This window comes from Chrysochloris asiatica, unplaced genomic scaffold, assembly GCF_000296735.1.
Source record: "Chrysochloris asiatica unplaced genomic scaffold, ChrAsi1.0 scaffold00096, whole genome shotgun sequence".
In the NCBI taxonomy this organism is placed as follows: domain Eukaryota; kingdom Metazoa; phylum Chordata; class Mammalia; order Afrosoricida; family Chrysochloridae; genus Chrysochloris; species Chrysochloris asiatica.
Genome location: NW_006408614.1, coordinates 8,452,409 through 8,478,742, shown reverse-complemented (window position 1 = coordinate 8,478,742; position 26,334 = coordinate 8,452,409). Strand labels below are relative to the sequence as shown.

Sequence of the window (26,334 nt, the reverse complement as noted above, 5' to 3'; positions counted from 1 at the left end):
TCGCGTCCAGTTGGGTGGCTAAAGCAAGGTTTTGGGGTTCCGGATCCTCGGGTCTCGGTGGGAAAAATCGAAGCACCTTCTCTGTGCTCTGTCCCCGTCGGAAGTGAGAGTAGCTTCGGTGCTAGTCCCAGTCCCCACAGAGAGAGTATCCCCAACCTCGGAGCCTAGAGTGGTGCCCTAGGCCTGCAGCTCACACGTCCCTGAGCCGGGGGCCGCCAACCAGACAGAAGTCATGTCGAACGCGTAAGTGCTGGGCCCACCTGACCCCACAAGACGTGGGGGGTCCGGGGAGCCCCAGGGATGCTTCGGGGGCGTACCAGTCTTCTCTTCAACACTCTTAAGTTCTTTCACCTTCTTTCCTCTCACGTCCTCTTCTCCCCTTCCCCTCCCTTGTTAACTTTCTGTGAATTCAAATCTGCCTCAGAAGAGAGTATCAGCTGTTTAGACAAAGAGTTGCATGCACTTTGATCCTCTTCCATGCCAGACCCACTCAGCCCTTCTTGAAGTGTCGTTGGAGAAACAGCACATTAGTTTTGCTTGCTTTCAAAAAATAGTTGTTTCACAGTAATAAACTGATTGCTTTGTAAAAACACCTTTGTTGTTGTTAAGTACCGTCGAGTCGGTTCCGACCCATAGCGACCCTGAACAGCGTTTCCGAGGCTGTAAATCTTTAAGGGAGCACAAAGCCTCATCTTTCTCCCGCAGCTGGTAGTTTCGAACTGCTGACCTTGTGGTTCGCAGCCCTATTCGTAACCACTACGCTACACCTAGGCACCAACATTTCAGTCAAAGAACACGATGAGGCAGACTTATTATCCCAGTGTCCTTTCACCAAGGAACAACAGCTGGCCTGGGTTCTTGTTATTAGGTGTCATCGAGTGGGTACTGACTCATAGCGACCCCACGTGCAACAGAATGAAACACTGCCCAGTCCTGGGCCAACCTCACAATTGTTGCTACTCTTGAGCCCATTGATGCTGCCATATTGCCAATCCATCTCGCTGGGGTCTTCTTATGTTTCTCTGACCCTCCTCCTTACCAAATATAATATCCTTCTCCTCCTGACAATATGTCCAAAGTATGAGAGACAAAGCTTAGCCATCCTGGCCTCTAAGGAGCACTCTGGCTGCACTTCTTCCAACACAGATCTATTGGTTCTTTTGGCAGTCCGTGGCACTTTCAATATTCTCCTCCAAGACCACAATTCAAAGGCATCAATTCTTCTACGGTCTTCCTTATTCACTGTCCAGGTTTCTCATGCATATGAGGTTATGAAAACATAATGGTGTGGGTCAGGCGCACCTTAGTCCTCAAGCTGACATCTTTGCTCTTCAACACTTTAAAAACATCTTGTGCAGCAGATTTGCCCAGTGCAATACGTCATTTGATGTCTTGACTGCTGCTTCTATGAGGGTTGATAGTTGATCCAAGAAGAATGAAGTCCTTGACAACTTCAATCTTTTCTCCATTGTTAAGAATGTTTTTGTTTTAATTACATTGAGATGCCATCCATACTGAAAGCTGTGGTCTTTGATGTTCATCAGTAAGTATTTTAAGTCTTCTTCCCTTTGAGCAAGCAAGGTTGTATCATCTGCATGTCGCAGATTGTTAATGAGTCTTCCTCCAATCCTGATGCTTCGTTTTTCTTCATACAACCCAGCTTCTTGGATTATTTTCTCAGCATACAGGTTGAATAAATATGGTGAAAGAATACACCCCTGTCTCTCACCTTTCTTAATTTTAAACCATCCATTGTTCCTATGTTCTGTTTGAACAACTGCCTCTTGGTCCAGGTACAGATTCCTCATGAGCACAATTAAGTGTTCAGGAATACTCATGCTTTACAATGTTGTCCATAGCTTGTCATGATCCACATAATTGAAAGCCTTTGCGTAGTCAATAAAGCACAGGTAAACACCCTTCTGATATTTTTGCTTTCAGCCAAGATCCATTGGATATCAGCAGTGATATCCTGCATATCATGTCCTCTTCTGAATCCATCTTGAACCTCTGGAAGTTCTCTGTCAATGTATGCTTGCAGCCGTTTCTGTATTACCTTTAGTAAAACTTTGCTCTCATGAGATATCAAAGATACTGTCCGATGATTTCTGCAACGGTCACCTCTCTTTGGAATGGGCACAAATACGGATCTTTTTTAGTCATTTGGCCAGTCTTGGCAGAAATGAGTGAGTGCCACCTGTGCCACCTCGCTTTCTTGAAAGATTTCAATTTTTATTCCATCAATTCCTGATGTCCTGTTCTTTGCCAATTCTTTCAATGCACCTTGGACTTCCTCCTTCAGTATCATTGGCCCTTGATCATATTCTGCTTTTTGAGACAGTTGAACATCCACCATTTCCTTTTGGTACAGTGACTCTGGGTATTCCTTCCATCTTCTTTTGATGTTTTCTGCATCATTCAATAATTTGCACAGAGAGGAAATAATCCGTTCCTCTACCAGCTAAGATCACTCACACCACGGTTGTCTCATCTGCTCCTGTTACGATCTTTCCAGTCATGGATTGTACGTGTGGATAAGAGGACCTGTGTGGATGTTCTTTAAATGCTTGCAATAGAATAACTCACGTCTTCACAGCAAAACCTTAATAATGTTGCTGTTGTTGTGAGTCATTCCCAACTCATAGAGACCTTCTGCCCCACAGACCAAAACACTGCCCAGTCCTGCGCTAAGCTCACAATTGTTGCTAAGCTTGAGCCCATTACTGTTGCCACTGTGCCAATTCATCCTGCTGGGAGTCGTCTTCTTTTTTGCTGACCGTCCACTTTACCAAACACGATGTTGTTCTCCTGGGACTGGTCTCTCCATAATAATATGTCCAAAGTACATGAGACAAAATTTCACCATCCTGGTTTCTAAGGAGCATTCTGGTTGTACTCCCCGATACATTTGTAGCCCTGCAACATGGGGGCTGTTACATTAATCTCTCCATGTTATGGATGAGTAAACGTAGTCACAAAGAGGCCAAGTAGCTCATACACAAAATAGATGGTGCTGACCCCAGCAGTATGGCTCCAACCTGTTCTCTTACTGACGCTTGAACGCTGTGTTTTAGACAAGAGTATAGAGGAAACACACAGGCTAGCACTTGCTAAGGTTTTGTGGGTGAGGATGATCTGAACTCCCATCGGGGCATGCTGAATTTGAAGGAGGGTTCTGGGAGTAGAGTGTTTCAAGCTCTCAGCTGCTAACTGAAATGTCTATGGTTTGCTTCCATCGACTGATCTTCAGGAGGAGGAAGAGGGTGTCTGCTTTGGTAAAGCATATGAGGCAGTTCTCCTCTGCCCTGGGGAGTCATTGTGAGTTGGAATGGACTCAGTGGCAGTGGGTGGAGAGTTTGAAGTGCTTCTTGGACAGCCAAGTGGAGCTAAAGTCGACAGTTGAATATTCAAGTCTGGAACTGAGAGAAATCTGCCTATGAAGTATGCAGTTGAGTGCTGTTGGCATTTAGCTGATATTTATGGGACATGGAATGAGTATGGTGGAAGAGAGAGAAAGGGTCCAAGGATGGAGCCACAGCGCTTTCCTGAGGTAAGAGATTAGAAGAGGAGGAATCAACCGAGGAAACTAAGGCGAGACCAGTAAGGAAGAAGCAAAATCAAGAGAAGTGGCACTTGGAAGTCAGTAGAAGAAATATAGTGTTTCCAGGACAAGGGAGCAGTCAGATCTGTCAAATGCTCCTGAGACTACAAGAGGACTGAGAACCGGCTGTGGGACTGAGCAACATGGGGCCACTGATAAGCCTGCAGGAGCTGCAGTGAGGAATGCAGTAGAAATGGACAAGGGTGAGTTGGTGACGCGGGGGAGGGGGGTTAAGTGCTAAACATCAGCAGTTCAAATCCACCAGCTGCTGTGCAGAAGAAGAATGATGCAGCCTTGGAAACCCGATGGGGCAGTTCCACTCTCTCCTAAAGGGTATCTGAGTCAGAACACACTCAGTGGCAGTGAGTTTGATGTTTTGGTTTAAACCCAACCTGTTATTCCTGAGATGTTTCGGACTTGGGGCATCCCCATGGAGAGAGCAAATACAGCTGGCTTTCCACTGCCTTCTGCCCAGCAGGAAAGGAAACAAAGTGGGAAATGGATCCCGGAGAAGGGTGTTTCTAAAGATAGGTTAACAGCAGCCTGCTTGTTTGATGAAGGTTATGGTCCCATGGTGAGAAAAGGGAGACTGATTTGGGCGGGGGGTTAGGGAGAGAGTGCAGAGCTGGAGTTGGTAGTGGGAAGGGTTGGACATATTGTCAGGGAGGGACCAGTCACTGGAGAAGGATATCATGTTTGGTAAGGAGGAGGGTCAGAGGAAAAGAGGAAGACCCTCATTGAGATGAATTGACCAAGTGGCAGCATAGATGGACTCAAGCATGGCAACAATAGTGAGGTTAGCCCAGGATCGGGCAGTGTTTCGTTCTGATGTGCATAAGGTCACTATGGGTCAGTACCAACTCGATGGCATCTAACAGCAACAACATACCAGGTGTACCTGATGCACCTCTGTCCACATCTCTCCTCCCATGTCCTCCTCATCGTCAGCAGTCTCCAGAGTGGGTGCTGTTATCCATACTTGACACTTGAGAAAGGAAAATTGCAAAGGGGTGAAGTGGGCTGCTGAAAAACCAACTGCCTTAGGAGGCAGGTCCTGGTTTTAAACTACAGGCACTCGTACCTTTAAAAAGCACCTTGCTATGCCCTAGAGGGAGTCCTGTGTGGTGCTGTGGATTAATGCGTAAGACTGCAAAGCCGTTTGAACTGCAAGGTCGGCAGTTCAAGCTCACCAGCTACTCCTCGGAAACCCTATATATGGTCGCTATGGGTCGGAACCAACTCGACGGCACTTAACAACAACAACAACAACATGCCCAAGAGAAATGAAAGTATACACTCACACCAAACTATCTGCACAGATGTCCACAGCAACAGGGTCTTTCCTTAACCCCAAAGTGAAAACAACTGAAATGCCTGCCAAATAATGAAGGGAAAAACAGGCTGCTGTATACCCAAATTGTTGTGGTGGTAGTGGTTGTTATTGTTGTTAGGAGCCATCGAGTCGGTGCCAACTCATAGCGACCCTATGCACAAAAGAACGGAACACTGCCTGATCCTGGGACCAGCCTCACAATTGTTGCCACGCTTGAGCCCATTGATGCTGGCACTTTGCCAGTCCATCTTGTTGGGGGTCTTCCTCTTTTTCTGACCCTCCACTTTATCAGATTTGATATCCTTCTCCAGCAACTGGTCCCTCATGACATGTCCTAAGTGTGAGAGATAAAGTCTGGCCATCCAGGCCTTCAAGGAGCATTCTGGTTGCACTTCTTCCATATAATGTAATAATATCTATTCTTACATTATATGGAATAATTACATTTTATGGAAAAATTACATATAATGGAATAATATTCATTCATAAAATGAAAATGACATCAAATGTAGAACAAAATCCAAAATTACACAAAAGACCAGACTCACTGATCTGAAAGAAATTGGCGGACCCCTCAAGACCATGGTCCTTAGACACCCTTCAAGCCTGGAAGCAAACTCACCCCTGTAGTTCAACTTTCTACCAAATGGATGATGGGCCCGTAAGGTGAAGAATAGCATGTGAAAGATGAGATACATACTCAGGAGAACATTAACCATTAGAGATCGAGGGGAGCAAGCTCAAAACGTAAGAAGAGACAGGAAAGATGGACAGATGGAAACGGGGAACCCAGGAAGGAAGTGGGAAGAGCTCTGTTACATTGAGGGGACCGCAACTGATGTCAGGAAATAAAAGTATGTATAAACTGCTGATTGGAAAATGAATTTGCTCCGTAAACTTTCACCCAAACTACAATAAACAAGTAAATAGACAAGAAAGGACTGAGATCCGGGCAGCGCTTCAACATGGACGAACCTTAAAGATCCATGCAGAGTGAGGGCGGCCAGCCACAAAAGTCCCATGCTGTCTTATTGCACTGAGAGGAAATGCCCACCATAGGCAAGTGCATGGAGAAAGGAAGGAGAGTGTGTTTATAGGGCCTGGGGTGGAGCTGAGAAGTTCGAAGGGGCTGGTAATGGGGATAATGAAATTGTGTTCAAGTTCTATAGTGGTGATGGCTGCACGGCCTTGTGACCCTCTGACAAGCCCTGGAATGTTGTCATGTGTGCAGACTATACCCGTCCTATGCATATGAACTATTCCTTCATAATAAACACCACTAGTAACCGGTGCCATTAGATCAGCTCTGACTCAGGGTGCCCCGATGTGTGTCAAAGGACAGCCATGCTCTGGAGGGTTTTCAACAGCAGACCTTCGGGAAGTAGATAGATCATCAGGCCTTTCTCCACAGACCCCTCTGGGCAGACTGGAACCTCCGAACTTGTGATTATCAGTTGAGCATGTAACTGTGTCGTGTGCACAAAGCAGGGGCCCAGCTTAGATGCCAGCTCTGTTCCATTCCATTAAGTAGGATATGGTTTCCCCCAGGTGGAATCCAAAGGCTGTTCCACCCAAGATCCCTGGAGATCGATACCAGGCCCATAAGAAGTTTTATGTCTTTTTTGTGGGGTCAATGGTGTTTATGGGTATCCTACTGAGGGTTAAGGAAGACCGTAGAAGAATTGATGCATTTGAGTTATGGTGTTGGAGGAGAATATTGAAAGTGCCATGGGCTGCCAAAAGAACCAATAGATCTGTTTTGGAAGAAGTGCAGCCAGAGTGCTCCTTGGAGGCCTAGATGGCCAAACTTCGTCTCTCATACTTCGGACATATTGTCACTGGAGAAGGATATCATGTTTGGTAAGGTGGAGGGTCAGAGAAAAAGAAGAAGACCCCCCAGCGAGATGGATTGGCCAAGTGGCAGCATCGATGGACTCAAGCGTGGCAACAGTAGTGAGGTTGGCTCAGGATCAGCCAGTGTTTTGTTCCGCTGTGCATAAGGTTGGTATGAGTCGGCACCGATTCAGTGGCACCTAACAACAACAACAACAATGGAGGATTAATGTGCTGGACTGCAAAGCTGGTTTGAACCACTAGGTCGACAGTTCAAGCTCACCAACCACTCCTTGGAAACCCTGTACATGCTTGCTATGGGTTCGAACTGACTTGACGGTACTTAACAACAACATTGATGCTTCCTGTGCAAATATTTTCAAATCTGCAAAGTTGCCTTTAATACTTAGCCCTGGTGTGGTGCTGTGGGTTAATGCTGCAGACTGCAAAGTCATTTGAACTGCATGGTCGGCGGTTCAAGCTCACCAGCTGCTCTTCGGAAACCCTAGACAAGGTTGCTATGGGTCAGAACCGACTCGACGGCACTTCACAACACCAGCCCCAAACTTCTCTGCTTTTGAAATATTGTGAGGTTTACTCTTAGGTTCCTTATTACGCTTTTTATCAGATTTTTTTGTGATATTAAATTTGTTCTGCATTCTCAAGAGCTGTGCCATCTTTAGAGCCTGTCTCTTGAAGGAGGACCAGATCTGTTTCATAGCTGTAGGTACAAGTCTCAGATTCTCTTCAGCCACCTCTCATGTGACCCATGCCACGTTGCTTCTTAAACATTGATTCTTGAGTGGCACTGCAAGCGTTTTCTTGTTTGTATGCTCATGCTTTGTTGTGCTTTTTTTCTCTTTTTTCTCCTCTGCAGTTGGTTTTACTCTGTGTCTTGCAACTGCGCTGTGTTTAAAAATCCTTCATATCAATCCCTCTAATATTTCCTTCAGAGTCCTGGTGTGGTGCTGTGGGTTAATGCGCTGGACTGCAAAGTCATTTGAACTGCAAGGTCGGCAGTTCAAATTCACCAGCTGCTCCTCGGAAACCCTATGCAACGTCACTTAATAACAATAATATTTCCTTCATCCTCTGATGCCTGCATTTTGAGTTATTTTATATTATTATTTTATGTTTTTGCTTTTGTTAATTGCTTTTGAATAGGTTCTGACTCACAGCGATCCTGTATAGGGTTTCCAAGGAAGTGGCTGGTGAGCTTGAACCACCAACCTTGCAGTTCAAACTGGCCTTGCAGTCCAGCGCATTAACCCACAGCGCCACACCAGGATTCCATCGTTTATTTCATATGGTCCTTGTTATTTTGCATTAATCACTCTCATGAGGTGCCTTCAGAAAGCTCATGGAATCCTGGAATTGAAAGATAATGGGATTTCTCCATTCACTTTTTAAAGCTCCCTCTTAACTTTCACCTTCTTGTGCTTACTTTTATTATTATTATTATTATTAAACATTTTTATTGTGAGTTGAGTGAACATTTACAGGGCACACCATCAGTTTTACATTCAACAAATCATATACCTTGTTTCATTACATTGATTATAATCCAGTTAACAGTATTTCTCTCTATCCACTTTAGCATTTTAAAAAACAAAACAAAACAAAAAAAACAGTCAGGCATAGATAATAATTTACATCTCCAAAGGGCACATCCTGCAAGTCTGCCTCCTGGCCACCAGCTTTGTGCTTACTTTTGGGGAGTTATATATCTAGGGTCTCTTCCCTGGAAACATTTTGGGCTTCCAATCTTTAGTGCATTGAAGGCATCATTGTCTATGACTTGGGGGTGTGGGGAGGGAATTTTTCATCAGGAAGGGGCTGCGAGTTAGGACTCATTGGGTATCTCAGGGATAATTTATGGTGGGGGCCCTTACTTGTTGCTGTATCAAAGGATTCTTTCCTATATGCTGACCTTGCATTCCTGGGTTGACCCCTCCTTGACCAGAGGCAGCGTAGCTTTTGATGTTGGCAGAGTGAGTGTTGTTTGCTCACTGATGGTTCAGATCCTGGCTTCTAAACCAAACTAGCCAGTGGTTTTCTTCTGTGATGTGGTCCTCTCAGGGGGAGGCCCTGCACCATAGTGGGTCCTCAGGAGGAGCTGAGATGCTCTGTGATATTTTGTGTTCACAGTTGTTGAACCTGTTCGCACGCCGGGCGTGTGCCCCGTCTCGGGTCAGGGAGTGGGCTGAGGGGGCAGGGAGGTGAGGTCCCTTGTCCTTCCCGTGACTCTACGAGTCTGGACTTTGGCAACTAAGCACAGGCTCCACATTGCTCTTCATTGGTCACGTTACACTGAGGGATGATAAGCTTCTGTCTGTTCTGATACAAAAACAACATCAGCTCCTTGGTTTTGGCTGCTTCTTGGCCACAGGAGTTCTGGGGTGGCGCTGTGGGCTAATGCATCAGACTGCAAAGTCGTTTGAACTGCAAGGTTTGAGGTTCACGCTCACCAGCTGCTCCTTGGAAACCCTATACAGGGTTGCTATGGATACAAATTGACTTGATGGCACTTAACAACAATGGCTCTGGTAGCGTAGTGGTTACGAATCGGGCTGTGAACCTTAAGGTCAGCAGTTCGAAACTACCAGCCGCTCCATGGGTGCAAGATGAGGCGTTCTGCTCCCATAAAGATTTACAGCCTCGGAAACCCTGTACAGGGTCGCTATGGGTACAAATTGACTTGATGGCACTTAACAACAGTGGCACCTGGCCACAAGGTCAGCGGTTCAAGCTCACCAGCCGCTTCAAGGGAGAAAGATGAGGCTGTCTGCTCTGTAAAGGCATAGTCTTGGAAACCATGTTGTTGTTGTTTTAGAACCGCCGAGTCAGTTCCAACTCATATGGACTCTGTATAGGGCTTCGGAGGAGTGGCTGGTGGCTTCAAACTGCCCACCTTGAGGTCCAGCGCATTATCCTACAGCAAAACTCACTGTCCTTTGGGGTCAGAATCCTGGTGTAGTGCTATAGGATCAACACTGGACTGCTAACCACAAGGTCAGTGGTTCAAACTCACCAGCCATTCCTCAGAAACCCTACACAGGGTCACTGTGTGTTGGAACCAACTTGGTGGCAGTGGGTGAGTGTTCTCTCCCGTATAATTGTCATTTGAGTCATGACAAACAGAATTTCCGGGGCAGCCTGAGAAACCCTACGGGGCAGTTCTGCCCTGTCGTGTAGGGCGACTCAGAGTGACAATCAACTTGATGACCATCGAGCTGGGTTTTGCTTTGGTTAGCAGATTTGCTAATGAATGACTTTACTTCATTTAGGTGAAAGGCTCTTCACTCCACTGATCCTATCTTTCAGCAAATGATAGACAGATGTTGCGTTATTGTGGTTCTTAGGTACTGTCGAGTCAGTTCCGACTCCTAGCAACCTTACACACAACAGAATGAAACAACACGTGCTGCTGCCACTGGGTCAATCCATCTCATGGGGGGTGGGGGGACGGGGGTCTTCCTATTCTTCGCTGACCCTCCACTTCGCCAAGCATGATGACCTTCTACAGATGTCCAAAGATGAGAGACCAAGTCTCACCAGCCTTGCTTCTAAGGAGAATTCTGGTTGTACCTCTTCCAACATAGACCTGTTTGTTCTCCTAACAGTCCAATTCTTAAACACGCTTCCTTATTCGTTGTCCAACTTTCACATGTATATGAGGTTATTGAAAATACCGTGGTTTGGGTCAGGTTCACCTTAGCCCTCAAACTGATGCTTTTGCTCTTGAACATTTTAAAGAGGTCTGTGCAGCAGATTTACCTAATGCAATACATCGTTTGGTTTCTTGACTGCTGCTTCTGTGAGAGTTGGTTGTGGATCCAAGCAAAATGAAATCTTTGACAACTTCAATCTTTTCTCCATTTATCTTGATGTTATTGATTGGTCTAGTGGTAAGGATTTTTGTTTTCTTTGCATTGAGGTACAACCCATACTGAAGGCTCTGATTTTAAGTTCTCTTCGCTTTCAGCATACAATGTTATATAATGTGCATATCTCGGGTTGTTAATGAATCTTCCTTCAATCCTGATACCACATTCTTTCTCATATAATCCAGCTTCTTAAATTATTTGTTCAGATTGAATAATTATGGTGAAAGAATGTAACCTGGTGCACACCTTTCCTGAGTTTGAACCCTTGTTCTGTTCTAAAGACAGCCTCTTGGTCTATGTACAGGTTCTAGAATGCCCATTCTTCGCTGTGTTGTCCATAGCTTGTCATGATCCATGCAGTCGAAATGCGTAATCGATAAAGCACAGGTAAACATCTTTCTGGTGTTGTCTGCTTGGATCAGCCACACGTTAGTCTATAGAGGGAACACTACTATCAGGGAAGTCAGCAGTCGTGAGAACAACCAACCACTGGAGATTGAGAAGGCAGGAAGAGACTGGGAAGAATGACCCTGGGAAATGGTAAACACTGGAAGGAAGTGGGGCATTGTGGGGATTGCAGTCCAAAGCCCAAAGCACAATGTGTATGAATTGTTCAATGGGAAGCCAACCAATTATCACTGTGAACTTTCACCTAAATTATAATAAATAAAAAGTTGTGTTTTTTTTTAAAAAAGTATAATAGCAACAGTTCTGGTCATATCCAAAAATCTTCAAGACCACGCTGAGGTTATCTAAAGAGCCTCATAACCACACAGTGTTTCTAACCCATACCTGATTATGTATTTTGTATTGAATACCAGCTGCCCAGTACGTACGCCTTGCACACTCATTTTGACTTCTGTGTCATCTGTCCTCCCTCAGGATGTATAATAAGATATGGTACCAGACCCAAGAAGCCCTCAACTCTTTGCTTGACAAAGAGTCTCAGAAGATGATGGAACCACATAAAAACCAAGTTTTCATCTTCGAAATGTTAGCCACCTTCTACGTAAAGTACGTGCAGATCTTCAGGAAGTTGGAGAATGTCTACGACCAGATTGTCCACCCGCAGAAACGGATCCTGATCCGGAAGATGCTGGACGGCGTCATGGGCCGTATTCTGGAGCTGAAGAATGAAATGGTTGAATTAGAATTAACGGAGTTTCACTATTTTGATGACATTTTACAGGATCTGAAATTGGCTCCTGTAAGTATCATTATGACTTCTTCTTCATTTCACTTCGGTTTAAATACCATACGTAGCCCAGTAACCAACAGACTACAGACTTCTGGACATATGTAGTGATTGTTTGGTGTTAAAACATGGAACACACCCCTTCAATTAAACTGTGCTGTTATGGACAAGACAGAGGTTAGGTTCCTCTTTGCTCTTGGTACGTATAGGTCTCTCCACAGTGCTTGGGTCTGTTGGACACTGAGGTCATATGTTTTTACATGGCATTGTGGTACTTTCCCAGGCCGTTCACAAATGTTCCACTACACACATCTTGCCAGTCCTCAGGAGCAGTCCTGCTTCAGTGCCAGATCTCTCCCTGGCCTTGACTTCCCCCACACCCCCGAATGGGTTGGTTGCTGGTTCCTGATCTTCAGGTAGCTAAGTCTCCTCTTTTGATTGGACCAGGGGTCCAGCAGGGGGAGCATGGCTGTGGGCCTCCCAGTGTGGGATGCCCAAGTGTTCTTTGTCTAGGGACTCTGGGCGTCACAGTGCCCTCCTGTGACCATTCTGACCCTCACTTCACTGCCACGTATCCAGGGTCTTGTCTAGTCTGCCTGTTTCTCGGTCTGTCTGTCCGGGTCTTCCAAGAGCAGCTGCAAGTTTCAGTGTCACAGTTCTGTGTTGTTGTTAAGTTGCTATGTGCTGACTAGTTGGTTCCGGCCCATCTCGACCCTGTGTAGGGTTTCCAAGGAGCAGCTGGTGAGCTTGAACTGCCGATCATGAAGTTCAAACTGACTTTGCAGTCCAACGTATTAACCCACAGCACCAACCCAGGCTTCCACTCACAGTTCTGTTGTTAAGTGCTGTGGAGTTGGTTCCAACTCATAGTGACTCTGAACAGGGTTTCCGAGGCTGTAAAGCCTCATCTTTCTCCAGCTGGTAGTTTCGAACTGCTGACCTTGTGGTTGGCAGCCCGATTCATAACCACTATGCTACCAGAGCTCCCTGGCATACCTTAAAAGGAATGTTTCTCTAAAATAAATTTAAAGGGAGAAAACCGTTACAAGAGTGTTAATTTAATGCAAAGATTGTGCTAGCTCAACCCTTTGCTATTTTAATTTGAGCGATTCTATTAGGTAGGCCAAGGATAAACACTGGACTGCTAACCACAATGTTTCCAGTTCAAAGCCACCAGCTGCTCCCTGGGAGACAGGTGAGGCTGTGTGCTCCCGTAAAGCTCTGCCTTGCCCTCCAGGTTGCTGTGAGTCAGAATTGGCTCGGTGACTGTGGGTGTGGGTATTGTTTCTGCATTGGTTAGGCTGACATAATAAGGTCACAAAGACTCCGTAAGCACCAGCAAACTGATAGGTGGGAATCATGACAGTCTTACTGTAACGTTAGAACAAGGGACGTGGTTATGACTTTTCCTTTGGATTCTATCTGCCTCCTTCTGCTGTTGCTGTTGTGAGCCACTCATAGAGAGCAGCTGGTGGGTTCAAATTGCTGGCCTTGTAGTGACTAGTCCCGTGCTTATCCTATAACGCCATGCCAGGACTCTGTTCCTCTCCTTAGCAGTAATGAGTTCTCTTCACTCAGATGACCTCATCGTCTGTGAGAATGGAAGGTAAACCAAGCAGTGTTTTTTTTCTTAAATCATTTGTCTTCCCCTTGTTGTTGAAAACGCTCAGAGCACAGCATGTTTCAATGATACAGTTTCTATCTGGACAATCCTGTGACATCGATGACGCTCTTCGAGTGGGCCACCATTCTCACTTCCTTTTCTGAATGGCTCATCCACCGTTAACATGATCACTGCCCTCTAGAGATCACTTCTAACCTTTCAAGTTGCTTTCATCAATTCCAGCCCATATGTTGTTGTTGTTAAGCACTGTCGAGTCAGTTCTGACTCATAGCAAAACCCTGTATCAAGTTTCTGAGAAAGTAGCTGGTGGGTTTGAACTGCCAGACTTGTGGTTCACAGTCCAGTGCTGATCCTACAGCGCCACACCAGATTGTCCCCAAAGCAGCACAGTGTACAGCCAGGTGTCTGAGTGCACGTGTTCTTACAGTGTTTTGTACATGGATTTCAGTCATTTCAATCATGACAAAAATACATTGCTTCCTTTTTTTTTTTTTTCTTTCCTAGCAACAGTTGGATATCCCCATTCCCAGGTACTTTTTGAAGGAGAAGTTGGAAGTCATAAAAGAAAGAGAAAAGATGCTTGCCCAAATATTAGCCGACATTGGATTAGATATTACGAGCATGGTTTGTATATCATTTAACACAAATTATTTTATAACCTATTAAGTTGCCTTTTTCTGATGTTCCTAGTTGTGGAAGAAATGATGAGATTATTTTCCATGTAAGGATGAGCAGTACCACCCATGCCCTTTATGTAAGAAGTCCCATAAAGGTTGGGGCTTGTTTTTAATGATTCACAATCATCCTTTTTTCAAGAGCTTAGATATAATGGTCAAAACATAGGGCATTGTTGGTTTAAATTGGACATGTAGCCAGGAGGGACCAGTCCCTGGAGAAGAACAGCATGCTTGGTGAAGAAGGGTCAGTGAAAATGACGGGTACCCCCCAAGGAGATGGATTCACACAGGGTCGCAACGCTGAGCTCAAGGCTGATGCAGGAAAGGGCAGTGTTTAGTTCTCTTGTACGTGGGGTCACTGTGTGTCAGAAACGACAAAATGACACCTGACAGGAGCAAAGTCTGGGCTGGACCTTTGAGAGTGTTTCCTCCCTTCCCCAGAGTTTTGCTCAAAGTCAGAAGGGCAATCAGCATTTTTTAGAAATAATGGTAATTTTTGAGTGCCTACTGAGTTATTCTAGCGTTTAATTCCGTTTTCAGGATGGTACAGGAAAGCTAGCATTCTTAAACTCAAAACCATATGTGCATATCAGACAGGGCGGGGCTTCAAAAAGATTCTGGAAACATGGAATGAAAAGATCATGCACTTTCTCCTCCGGCTTTTAGAAGCCCCCTGGTCTGATGGGAATCACCCACTGGCTCATTGGAGTAGTCCTCGTGGTCTCTACCTGCCGTGTGTGACTCTTAGCGGGTTGGTACTAGAAGCAGGTACAGATGTGGGATGCTCTGGAACCTGACTTAGTCTTCACCGCTGTCTTACAGAAAACTGTGAGGAAGACCATAACCCTGGATGAGGCTGTTAAGGCCATCCAGATTGCCGAGCGGGCCCGGCAGGGCCGCCTGAGGGCCATGTTCATGAAGGAAATCTACCTGCAGGAGTATAGGGCCAAGCAGAGCAAGTTGTTGGGAGACAGAATCCCGAATATGGCGGGCGCGGCGCTCTGCATTCAGAAGGTACAGATGTGGGCCCTTGGGGGAGTAGGACAGGGGTCTCAGCACAGCCAGGGAAACATCCTGGAGTGGGGTGGGACCACCAAAATGCAAAATCGAAAACTTTCCCTTTATCATGAAAGAGACCAGGTGGAACCCCTGAGACTGTGGCCCTTGGTCACTCTCAGTCTGGAACTGAACACTCCCGAGGGGCTCAGTGTTCAGGCAAACAGTAGACAGGTCTCTAAGGGGAATGATAACACTAGGTAGATACACATTCCGCAGGATCATCAACCCCTTCAGGTTGGAAGGGCAGCATTTGTCTTAAGGATAGGGCTCAGAAGGGGGAGGGAAGCTGGAAGAGTGGCCACAGGGAACACAGGCAGGAGGTGGGGCAAGTGAGGCTGTGCTGTGAAATTGACGTGAAACAAAACGTGTGTGAATAGTTGAGTGGAAAACTGGTCTGCTGTGTAAACCTTCACCACATCACGATGAATAAGTTAGAAATCAGTATATAATGTTCCCTTCAGCAGCATCAGAAAGACTCATGAGCTCAGCCCTGGGGAACCTCCAGTTAAATGTGGCCTCAGTTAGATTTGTATTGTAAATGGGTTTTAATGTCAAGGCGTTTCTTTTAAACTGCGGTGAAAATGCACGTCTTCCAGTGACACTGTGGGAAGAAGTACGGGACTGCAAGGTGGGTTTGAACCACAAGGTTGGCAGTTCAAACTCACCAGCTGCTTCTTGCAAACCTTAGACTGGGTTGCTATGAGTTGAAACCGACTCGATAGCACTTAACAACAACAATACCATTCACCAGGACAACTTCCACGCTTCTAAGTCAGTAACATGGATAACATTTTTCATGTCCATTTTCCAAAATGTTCTCTGCCCCATTAACATAAACTCAGCAAAGAAGATCAAGGCATTTGATTCTCCTAGTTTTGGAGATAGTGGGTAATTGCAAACCACAAGGTCAGCAGTTCAAACCTACCAGCTGCTCCTTGGAAACCCTATGCAGGATCATTTAACAGCAACACCATTCAACAAGAATGTCAGTCCTGGTAGAGTTGAAAACTGTGTTTGAACACAGACTATTTCAGAAGGAAGAGAAGATCTGATATGGGTTAGGATCCAGAAGTGTGGACCTTTTGAGGAAAAATGCACCAATAATCACTAGTTGTTAGTGTTATTTTTAGAACTGGGACCCTAAGGTTTCATTACTTTGTCAAGTGTGAACCCTCTAATTTTCACGTAAAGACCCCTGGGTGGCACAAACAGTTTCCAGTTGTCGCCTAGCTTAAAAGGTTAGCAAGTTCAAACCCACCCAGCGGCACCTTGGAAGAAAGGCCTGGTGATCGTCTTCTGTAAAGAAGAAACCAGGGAAGCCCTCTGGAGCCACTGTCCTCTCTAACACACCTGCGAGTGGCAGTCCACTCAACGGTGACACGTTTGGTTTGTTGGCCTTTTTTTATTTTCGCTTTCAGTGTAAGGTGTTGGCAGAAAAATGCTAAGCATCATAACATGACAGAGAGTGGAGTCTGGTTAGAGCGCCAATGAGCATAAACTCATGAAATGAATCCTAGCCCCTGTCCCTGCCCTTGTGTCTGTCAGTAACTGAAGGCAGAGTACATCAGCTCCCATGGGGTTTTCAAGCTGGGACCTTTCTGAAGCTGGTCACCAGGCCTTTGTTCTGAGGTACTTCTGGGTGAATTCAAACACCACCTTTTAGGTTAAGAGTTGAGCACCTGGCTGTTGGCACTGCCAAGGGACTCTGTTCTTGCAGCTAACTGCATGAATGGGAGCAAGGGAGACGAGGGAAAATGTGTACACATGGAGCAGGTAAAATTGTTTTCTTTTAAAAGCTTGGGGTTGGGGAGATTAGAAAGGTTTTGAAAAAGAAAAACCTTTAGTTCAAGACTTGAGATGTCCAATTCATGAAAATCACTGTGTTGTAATTCTCCACCTTTCCCATAAAACAGTGAGGCACCACCCTTTGATCCAGCCCCACTGCCCACAATCTAGGTGTTTCTCTTGAAGAAGTCCAGGCAGGGGGTCTCATGAACAAGAATCGTGGGTCATCTTTGTGGTCAGTTCTTCCCTTCAACACTTTGTTCCTGACCACAGAAGAAAAGCTATTTCACCAGCACATGCTCACGCAATCCCGACACCATGGGCATTTTAACAAATGTGCATCCGAAATGGGAGAAACTGGCAGAGTTTTCTGCACACGCAGACCTCGGAGGTCTGGTTCCCATCCACCATAATCCAGTCAGCAGCATCCTAAAGCTAGTCACACACGTTGGTTGGAAGTCCTAGTGTATGGGAAAGTCTTGTTGATACTAGACTATGGTCTGTGAAGTGAGCAGTGTTGTTGTTTTTTTAAGTCTAAGTGTTGTCAAGTCCATTCGAACTCATAGTGACTCTATAGGGCTTCTGAGGAGAAGTTAGTGGGTTTGAACCCCCAATCTTGCACTTCAGATTGACCTTGTGCTCCAGTACTCATCCAACATGATGGAAAAGCTTGTAATGTTTGGAGAAAGATCAAAAGGTGACATAGAGACACAAAGTGAGCAGACATGGTTGAGAAAATGGTGCCCACAGACTGTTTCGACACAGGCTTGTCACCCACCTTCCTTGCATAGAAGACGCAGTGTCTAGGAGGTGCAGTGAGGGGAAGTACAGTCAAATCAGATATGCCTGTATGTGTTGTAAGCAAGTGACCTTTTGTTTGTTTCAAGGTTTGGAAAGCCTTTCATCAAAACAGGAAAACCAACAAACAGAGAGAAGAAGAGATGATATTTCTGGGCATGGTAAGTTTGCTTACCAGTGGGCATTCTTAAAGAAAATCTCCAATGCCAGTGGATTTCCTTGGTGCTGTCTGAGGGAAGAAATGAAAGCAGAGTAAATGATGGCTAACCCAGGGAGGTAGAATCACTTGTTTCGGGCAGAAGTCCATCCACAGCGGTGAAAGAGGGCAGCAAGGGCCTATTTCCATGTCCACATGGGGCATGCAGATGGCTCCAGACCTGTTCTGTCCCCAGCAGTCCCCAGCACGCATGCCATTTCGGTTGTGTAGCCAAGTCTCGTGATTTACGGTACTTGTCACTGGGTGCCGTTTTGTGAGTTCTGACTCATAGTGACTCTATGCAGAGCCAGTCCTGCGTCATCCTCACAGTCGTTGTTACAGCCACTGTGTCTGTCCATCTCGTTGGTGCCCCTTTTCTAGTTCACTAACCTTCCACTTTGCTTCATTGCTTTCTTTCTATAAAGTCGCCGTGAAACTGATCAATGAACACAGACTCTTTGCTCCAGAGGAGATTCGTGGTTGGGGTGGTGCAGCGAGTCCTTTTGATACGGTCTTTCTGGTCACAGGCCTGTAACTCCCAAGGAATGATGGGACAACCACAGTCTTGCACAGGATTGGTCGATTGACTATGCAAAAAGTGGCTTGAAACCACTCTCCTCACCAATAGGACTGAGCCACTGGCAACCCAGCTAAGGAATTGGCTGGTTCTGCCCTCCTGCCAGACTTGTCTGAAGGCCAATCCCACTAGAGTTCATGGGCCTCAGTGCCATCCACTAGAGTCTAGAGCAGAGCGTGTGCTGTGGACCCAGGGTCCCTGTGTTCAGAACCCCTGAGACCCAGAGACCCAACAGAGAGAGTGGTACCACTGAAAACAGAAAGAGGGTGGACAGCTTGGCCCACAGAGGAAAAGAGAACTGTGGTGGGCTGGTGGACCCACAGAGGGGGGTGGGGCGGGTCTGTGGTGGACTGGTTTACCCACATGAGGAGAGAGAGAGAGAGAGAGAGACTTCTGTGGTGGGCTGGTTTACCCACGGGGGGAAAAGTGAAGTAACTGAGCTGGGCTGATAGACCCATAGAGCGACGTCTGTGGTGGGCTTGCTGGCCCTCCGTGCAGGGGTTCCCTGCTGCTGACGCTCTGTAACATGCTCCCATACAGGCCAGTAGCCTGCGTGTGCCTCATGCAGCACATGTCCCTCCCTGCAGGCTCACTGGCGACAGATGCCATGTGGACCTAAGTCCTGTCGTGGAGCCAGATTAAAGGTCTAGGTGGGATAACCCACCAGCAAGGCCCAGCAGCATAGCAGACACCTTGAAACCCCCATGTAGGACCCCCAGCAGCACGATAGTAGCTGAGGCAGCATTGGTGTGAATGCACTGTCTGACCTGAACCACTGTTGGAAGCCCCAGAGACACAAGAATGGAGAGGGTGATTGAAGGCAGGGTACCCACGTCTCTGCTGAGCATCTCTGTGCATGGAAGGACAGACCCTCCCTTTACCAACGCTGTGTCCATGTCCCATGTGGGAGCTCCATCCCATGGGGTGACTGATGCTCGTGGCTATGCTCACCTCATTCTTCCCTGGAGGTTTGGGGCACCGCCTGCTCTCCCACGAAGCAGACAGACAGGTAGATGGTTAGGTTACTGTGAGCCTCTGGTCACAACATGACTTTGTTTTATGTGTGTGGCAGTTTGTCTGATTGACATTGTTGGTTCTGGGACATTGAGCTCACAGCCAACAGCACTGTCACCTGTGCCTGAAGGAAGCAGATCTAACACACTTACTTCCTCCAAATGGTGCCTTTCTCATACTCAGGACACTAGCCAGCACTTCAGCACTGAGGGGGCAGTTTAAACAGCAAAACCAATCCCCCCAAAAAATGCCATAAACGCTGCAGTAAACGTACAAAAAGGACATTTGTTTACAGTGTGGGCGGAGAAATAATCCAGAATGTCTCATTTCCTACAACCTCAGCGGGGAACATTCACGTCCGGGAACTTGGGTGTCTGGCAACTCTGTACCTGCCCACAAATGACCATAAGGGTTGATCTTGGGGCCACAAATGACCAGCACAGAACCATTCACAAGGGCCAATTTTGGTGTTAGAGATGAATTTTAGCAGGTAGGCCAAGTGTGCAAATACGGAACCCACGAATAATGAAAGCTGACTGTGTTTGCAGGCGTGAGATGGGGTTGCTCTTTTTGTGGGGTCTCCATTGCAATTACGGAGTCCTGGTGTGGCGCTGTGGGTTAATGCGCCAGACTGAAAAGCTGTTTGAGCTGCAAGGGTCAGCAGTTCAAGCTCACCAGTCACTACTCAGAGACCCTATACAGGGTCGCAACAGTAGTGAGGTTGGGCCAGGATCGGGCAGTGTTTCATTCTGCTGTGCATAGGGTTGCTATGAGTCGGTACCGACTCAATGGCACCTAACAACAACAACAACAACAACAACAACAGCACAGGGTTGGATGTAGTGTGGCTCCTTTGGGACCCTGTGGTCATGTGATCACTGCTTCTGTGTGGTCATGTGATCACTGCTTCTGTGTGGTCATGTGATCACTGCTTCTGTGTGGTCATGTAATCACTGCTTCTGTTTTACCGCTGGACCTCGCTGGCGGAAACACCCCTGCACGGGGTCTCCCGAGCCTCTACCGCTGGCTCCCACCATAGTACCCAGGCCCATGTGGGGCTTTCTGTACTGCTTTATAACAATGTTACCTCAAATATAGCACCTCAAATTCATGCACAAGTATGACCTCGCAGTTTCTGCTGGCCAGGAGTGTGGGCTCAGTTTAGGACTCTGTAATGTGTTGTGGATTTAATTGTGTGTCCCCCAAAGTGTGTGTCACCCTGACTGGGCCAGAATTGTGTGGGTGTCCTTCATCCTGTGATCTGATGTCATTGCCTTCCATTGTGTGGCGGGCTGCAAGCTGTAACCTCTGCCTGTGCTGAATGAGGCAGGATTAGGTGATGGTAATGCGGGTTAGGTTCTGTTTGTTAATGAGCCAGGATTTCATGTGATCAATGAGAATGAAGTTCTGTTTGTTACACTGATGAGACTGGACTATGACCTTCCTCAGCTCACAGCCCTAATTGAATGTGGGGGCGTTTCCCTGGGGCGTGGCCTGTATCACCTTGTATCTTACAGGAGACAAAAGACAAGAGAGGGACGCACTACCCCCAAGAAAGAAGTGTCAGGAACAGAGTTCATCCTTTGGACCAGAGTCCATGTGCTGGGAACCTCCTAGACCCGGGGGATGATTGATGTCAAGACACTTGGAGACCTCTGAGGGATGCTGAGTTCACAGGTGGTAGAGCCTTCCTCCAGAGCCAGCAAAGAGAGAGATAGAAAGTCTTCCCCTGGAGCTGGGGCTCTGGATTCAGACCTCTAGCCTCCTAAACTAGGAAAGAGTAAACTTGCTTGTGGTGACTCTGATACTGCACCAGAAGACTACTAAGACAAGAGGCTACAATCAAGGCGTTGCCTGGGGCTGAGGTCCCATCTGAGTCTCAGCTGGGGAAGGACCTGCTTCTAAACTGGTTGTTTAACATGCTGTTATTGTTAAAGTGCCATCAAGTCCATTCCAACTCCTAGTGACCCTGTGCAGGGCTTCCAAGAAGCTGCTGGTGGATTTGAACAACCAACTTTGTGGTTAGCAGTCCATTGCTTATCCTACAGCGTCACACCAGGACTCCTTGTTGATGGTAGTAAACCAAGAAAACCAAACCAATTACCGTCGAGTTCATGGCGACCCCTCATACTTGTGAATAGGACTGTATTCCATTGAGTTTTCATGGCTGTGACATTTTGGAGCCCTTTCAGGCTTTCATCTTACATCCTTTAGTCAGTAACCAAGTGCTTAACCCTTCACAACATTCAGGGACTCCCAAAGATGAAGAATCTCCCTCACCGAAGCATTTCTCAATACCCCAGCCAAGAGAGTGTTCGTTGGGCCCTCTCGGGAGATGAAGTTGAGAAGTACGTGTGCAAGTTGAAGTTGATAAACCAAACCCGATATGCTAGCCTCCCTCAGTCTTCCTCTTCCTTCTCTGTATCATGATTGGGACACTTTGTCTTCTCAGCCTCACAGGGCCTGTTCAGTCAAGTTTCAGTCCGCTGACCAATGTTCTAACAGCTTCCAACAGTCCGCTGACCAATGTTTGAGCAGCTTCCAAGCTTGATGAACTGTCATAGAAACACTCTGCTCATCGTCTTTATACCACAACTCTGCCATCATCCAGCATTCGACTCTACCTCCTCTGGTCCAACATCTGAGAACCTATGCCCACACGTTTTCCAGTGTTTTGTCAGTATCCATCTGCAAAGTCCTGTGTGTCTAATGAGTCCAAAACCAACAGAGTCGGTGAGTGGGGTGAGTCTTGAGGAGAACAGACACCCCCTGACATTGCAGCTGTCCCACATACAATTACTACAGAGTCTTCAGAGGAGGGGAGACTTGGGAAGGCAAGGGTTGCCACAAGCAGGAAAAGCCCAGAAAGCCTCAGGATTCACGTTTCTCGGTTTGATGCGAATCTCCGTTTGAGCCGCAGCTCACACCGTTCTCCTAACACTCATCTGAGAAACGTGGAGAAGCTGTGAATTCACCTCACGTTGTCATTTTACAATCTCTCAGGGAAATTCGGGGATGGATGTCCAGCTCTCCTGGCCTCGTGACTGCAAGAGAGAGGACGTTGATTTAGGGACACTGTAGACGTAGGCTCACAAATGCACGTTCATAGGGTCACTGTGAGCCACTACCGACTCAACAGCAACAGCTGTCATCTTGTAGTTTATGGTTTAGAGACGTGGATGCTCACTGGACCCTTGACCGTGACCCGAGCTGGGCAATGAAGACCTGTATTGGGCGGCATTTTCCTTGTGTCAGAACCATGGTGTACTGAGAAAGTGCCATCCCACACACAGTGCTGTGGTCAGCTCTGCTTTCTCAGTGGTCATCGGGTCTCCCGAGGAGCCTGCCTTCATAGCTACCTCCACTCTGTGCCGTGACTCACTAGCATTTCCCTTCAGTGGAGCTCGATCCTATGCTCAGGTCCAAGGGCATAATCCCATCAGATTTATTTCTTTATGTACCTGTAAGTTTCTGAACAGATAGTCCCCAACTGACAGTGGAGTTCTGTTCCCACAACTCCATCATAGGTCAGCCCTGACCTAAGTCGAATCCCCTTCTCTTTTTTTTTTTTTTCACTTTTTTATTTGTGAATTTTGTGTTAGTTTACATGGGAGAACATTATCTTTACATTTCATCCTATCGTATTTCATTTCATTGCAATGATTACAATCCCCTGCATCCATCATCAAACAACCAAAGGGCACACCAACACACTTGCCCCCCAGCTGCCAGCCCACAGCCCCTCTCCTCCCTGAGTCCAGAGTCTGCAGCCGCTCTTCTGTCCACGTCATCATCTCTGCTTCCATCCCTGGTGTCACTGCCTCAGGACTGGATCTCGCACTTCACTTTTCTTCCTTGATGGTTCCAGGGATCTCCATTCTTGGACTGCAAAATCAACCACTCTCCTCCTTTAGTTACAAAATGTTTACATTTATCTTTCCAACGCTCACTGCCAGACCTGATAGCAATCATTCCTATTGAACCACAGGAGTCCTTTCCCCCTCACCTTTTATCAACTCCATCCAGACAGGTTGGAAACAATTCAGTGGAGATTCTACCTCTCCCTGTATTCTCTGGAACAAGTTTCCCTATTGAACGCTTTTAAGCCAGTCACTTCTTGCCTTTGAGTCCCCCCATTTTGGATAGACAATATCTAAGTTCCCCCTCCCTGTTGACTCTCTGTACTGTGGGGGTGGGAATGATCCTCACTGTAGAGATTTGTCCACTCCTTTGTCATACTGCATCCACAAGCATAAGTCAAGTTCATCCAATTGTAGTGGGTTACTCTTCCTTCCCCCTCCCCCCCTTCTTTCTTCTGCTAGTCATGTTCTGATCATCCAGCCGTTGATGCCAGGTCAAATGGGTACTGTCTGCAAGTGTGGGTGTTCTTGTGCATCCCCCCTCACTTTATATCAGCTGGATGCTTCACACTCCATTCTAGTCCTCTGCCGCCATGTCCCCGCCCCTGGGCCCAGTAGTCCCCAGATCTCATCATACTGCTGGTTAACAGGTCTCTATCCAGGTTAACAGGAGTCTATTGAATGTGGTCAGACTTAGTTCACAACTTCATTGCTGTTTTCCCCCCACTTTCCCTTATCGGTGACCAACGTGGTCAGCAGCAGGACTACATGCCTGCTAGTGTATTCCATTTGAGTTACAGTGTTGGAAGGCGGGTTTGCCTTGAGGGGACCTAACCACTTGCTTTGATAGCTCCCTGGGGAACAGCTTGCTTAGTCTTGTAGCCGTCTGTTGAACGGCTGTTAATTGTTTTTGATTTTCCTGTTGGTCTTTCTTTCAAGAAATATCTTCTGTTCTAGCTGCACCAGACTGGTCTGCTTGTCCTTTCAAGTGGAAATGTCCCACCTCAGAAGATTGTGGATGGGGATTAGGATTCCACCTATGGTCTTATGCAGTGCAAAGGCTCTACAGGAAGCATCTTTCACTGGGAAAGTTCTAGCCCCATTTTAGGTATTCCAATCAGTTATAGGCTAAAGACGGACTTACAAGCTTTGTATGGTGATGTTTCTGGCTATTCCTCTCTCTCCCCTTTAAGTGTCTGTTTTACAATTGTAGTCAAGGGAAACCAAGATTCAAAAGAAAGCCAAGCATCTTAACACCATTTCCCTACTTTTACCCATTCACACCATGCTTCAATCTTTATATCCACTAGCCCTGTTGTTCCACATTTGTGCTTACATAATTATTTACCTTTGTCCTATTTCGCCCATGTAAACCTACCTAGCTATTCTCCCATCCACCTTGTTTTTCTTTTCCCCTTCCACTTCTGGTATATGCACACCCCCACCAAGCACCCAAACTATCTTGTGTCTAGTCCCTACCCTGTGCTCCACCTCCCCCTCCCTCCCTTTACCCCACCCCATACACTCTGGTAACCAACAACAACAACAAAAAAGTTCCCTCTTTTTCTTTTAGTGTGGGTGTTTTTTCTAAATCTTTTACAATAATGGCCCTATGCGGTATTTCTCCTTTTGTGACTGATCGATTTCACTGAGCATAATGTCCTCAAGGTTCATCCATGTTATGCGGTGGCTTTCAGCTTCCTTATTATTCTTCAGGGTAGCATAATATTCCATTGTGTGTATGTACCACAGTTTGTTTATCCATTCTTCAGTTGATGGGCACTTTGGCTGTCTCCATCTTTTTGTTATTGTAAATAGTGTTGTTATGAACATTGGTGTGCATATATCTACTTGTCTTATGGCTCATATTTCTTGTGGGTAAATACCAAGTAGAGGAATTACTGGATCATAAGGTATTTCTATTTCCAACCTTCTGGTGCCATATTGCTTTCCAGAGAGGTTGGACCGTTTTGCAATCCCACCAACAATGTAGGAGGGTTCCAGTCTCTCTGGATCCTCGTCAGCATTTATTGTCCTCTAATTTTTTCATCTTTTCTGTTATTGCTGGTGTGAGATGATATGTCATTGTTGTTTTCATTTGCATCTCTCTGATGACTAGTGATCGTGAACGTTTCTTCACATGTTTGTTGGCTGCCTGGATCTCCTCCTTAGTGAAGTGTCTATTCATGTCCTGTGCCCATTTTTTAATTGGGTTCCCTTCTTTTTTAAGTTTTCATTATTATTGCCTTTTATTATCAGTGCCTTTATTAATCTGCGCTTAATTTGTCTTTAGGGGTTGGCATGAGTTTGATTGATTGTTCCTGTGAATTGCTGCTGAGTTGGTTCCCATTCATACCAACCCTGCATAGGGCTTCCGAGGAGCAGCTGGTGGGTTTGAACCACTGACCTTGCTGTTAACAGTCCAGTGCTGATCTACAGAACCCCACCAGGACTCCACAAGAGTGATAACACTCAGATTGCGTGCCATAACACTGTAATGCAACACATTACTAGCCATGAGATGTATCACCACCCCATCCTTACACCCCCAAACCAGGAAGAAACAGTGTGGTTCATAGTAACTCAAATATACTGTAAGTCAGGACTGCTAGTAGGTTATTTTTAATGTTCAAACTGTGTTTTGTTGTTGTATAAAAAGGAAAAGCAAACGTTTTACAAAGGAAATGGCAGTAGGATGGCCAGTTTCTCCTCCTAAGACTTCCAAATTGTTTGGTGTGTGGATGAGCAGGTAGGCAGGTGTTAAGCAAGTAGGAAGATATTGGGCAGGTAGGCAGGTGTTGGGCAGGTAGGCAGATATTGAGCAAGTAGGCAGGTGTTGAGCAGGTAGCAGGTGTTGGGCAGGTACACAGGTGTTGGGCAGGTAGGCAGGTGTTG

The 26,334-nt window shown here is 46.4% G+C and overlaps 1 protein-coding gene across 1 annotated transcript in view; it reads left to right on the top strand.

Moving 5' to 3' along the window:
- The first annotated feature begins 11,537 nt into the window (after window positions 1–11,537).
- Window positions 11,538–26,334, top strand: part of IQCA1 (IQ motif containing with AAA domain 1) — a 202,256-nt gene continuing 187,459 nt past the window's right edge. Inside the window, exons 1-4 of the mRNA XM_006866815.1 lie at window positions 11,538–11,861; window positions 13,978–14,097; window positions 14,973–15,164; window positions 17,882–17,953. Of these exons, the coding sequence (XP_006866877.1) occupies window positions 11,538–11,861; window positions 13,978–14,097; window positions 14,973–15,164; window positions 17,882–17,953 (708 nt within the window). The remainder of the gene's footprint in view (window positions 11,862–13,977; window positions 14,098–14,972; window positions 15,165–17,881; window positions 17,954–26,334) is intronic.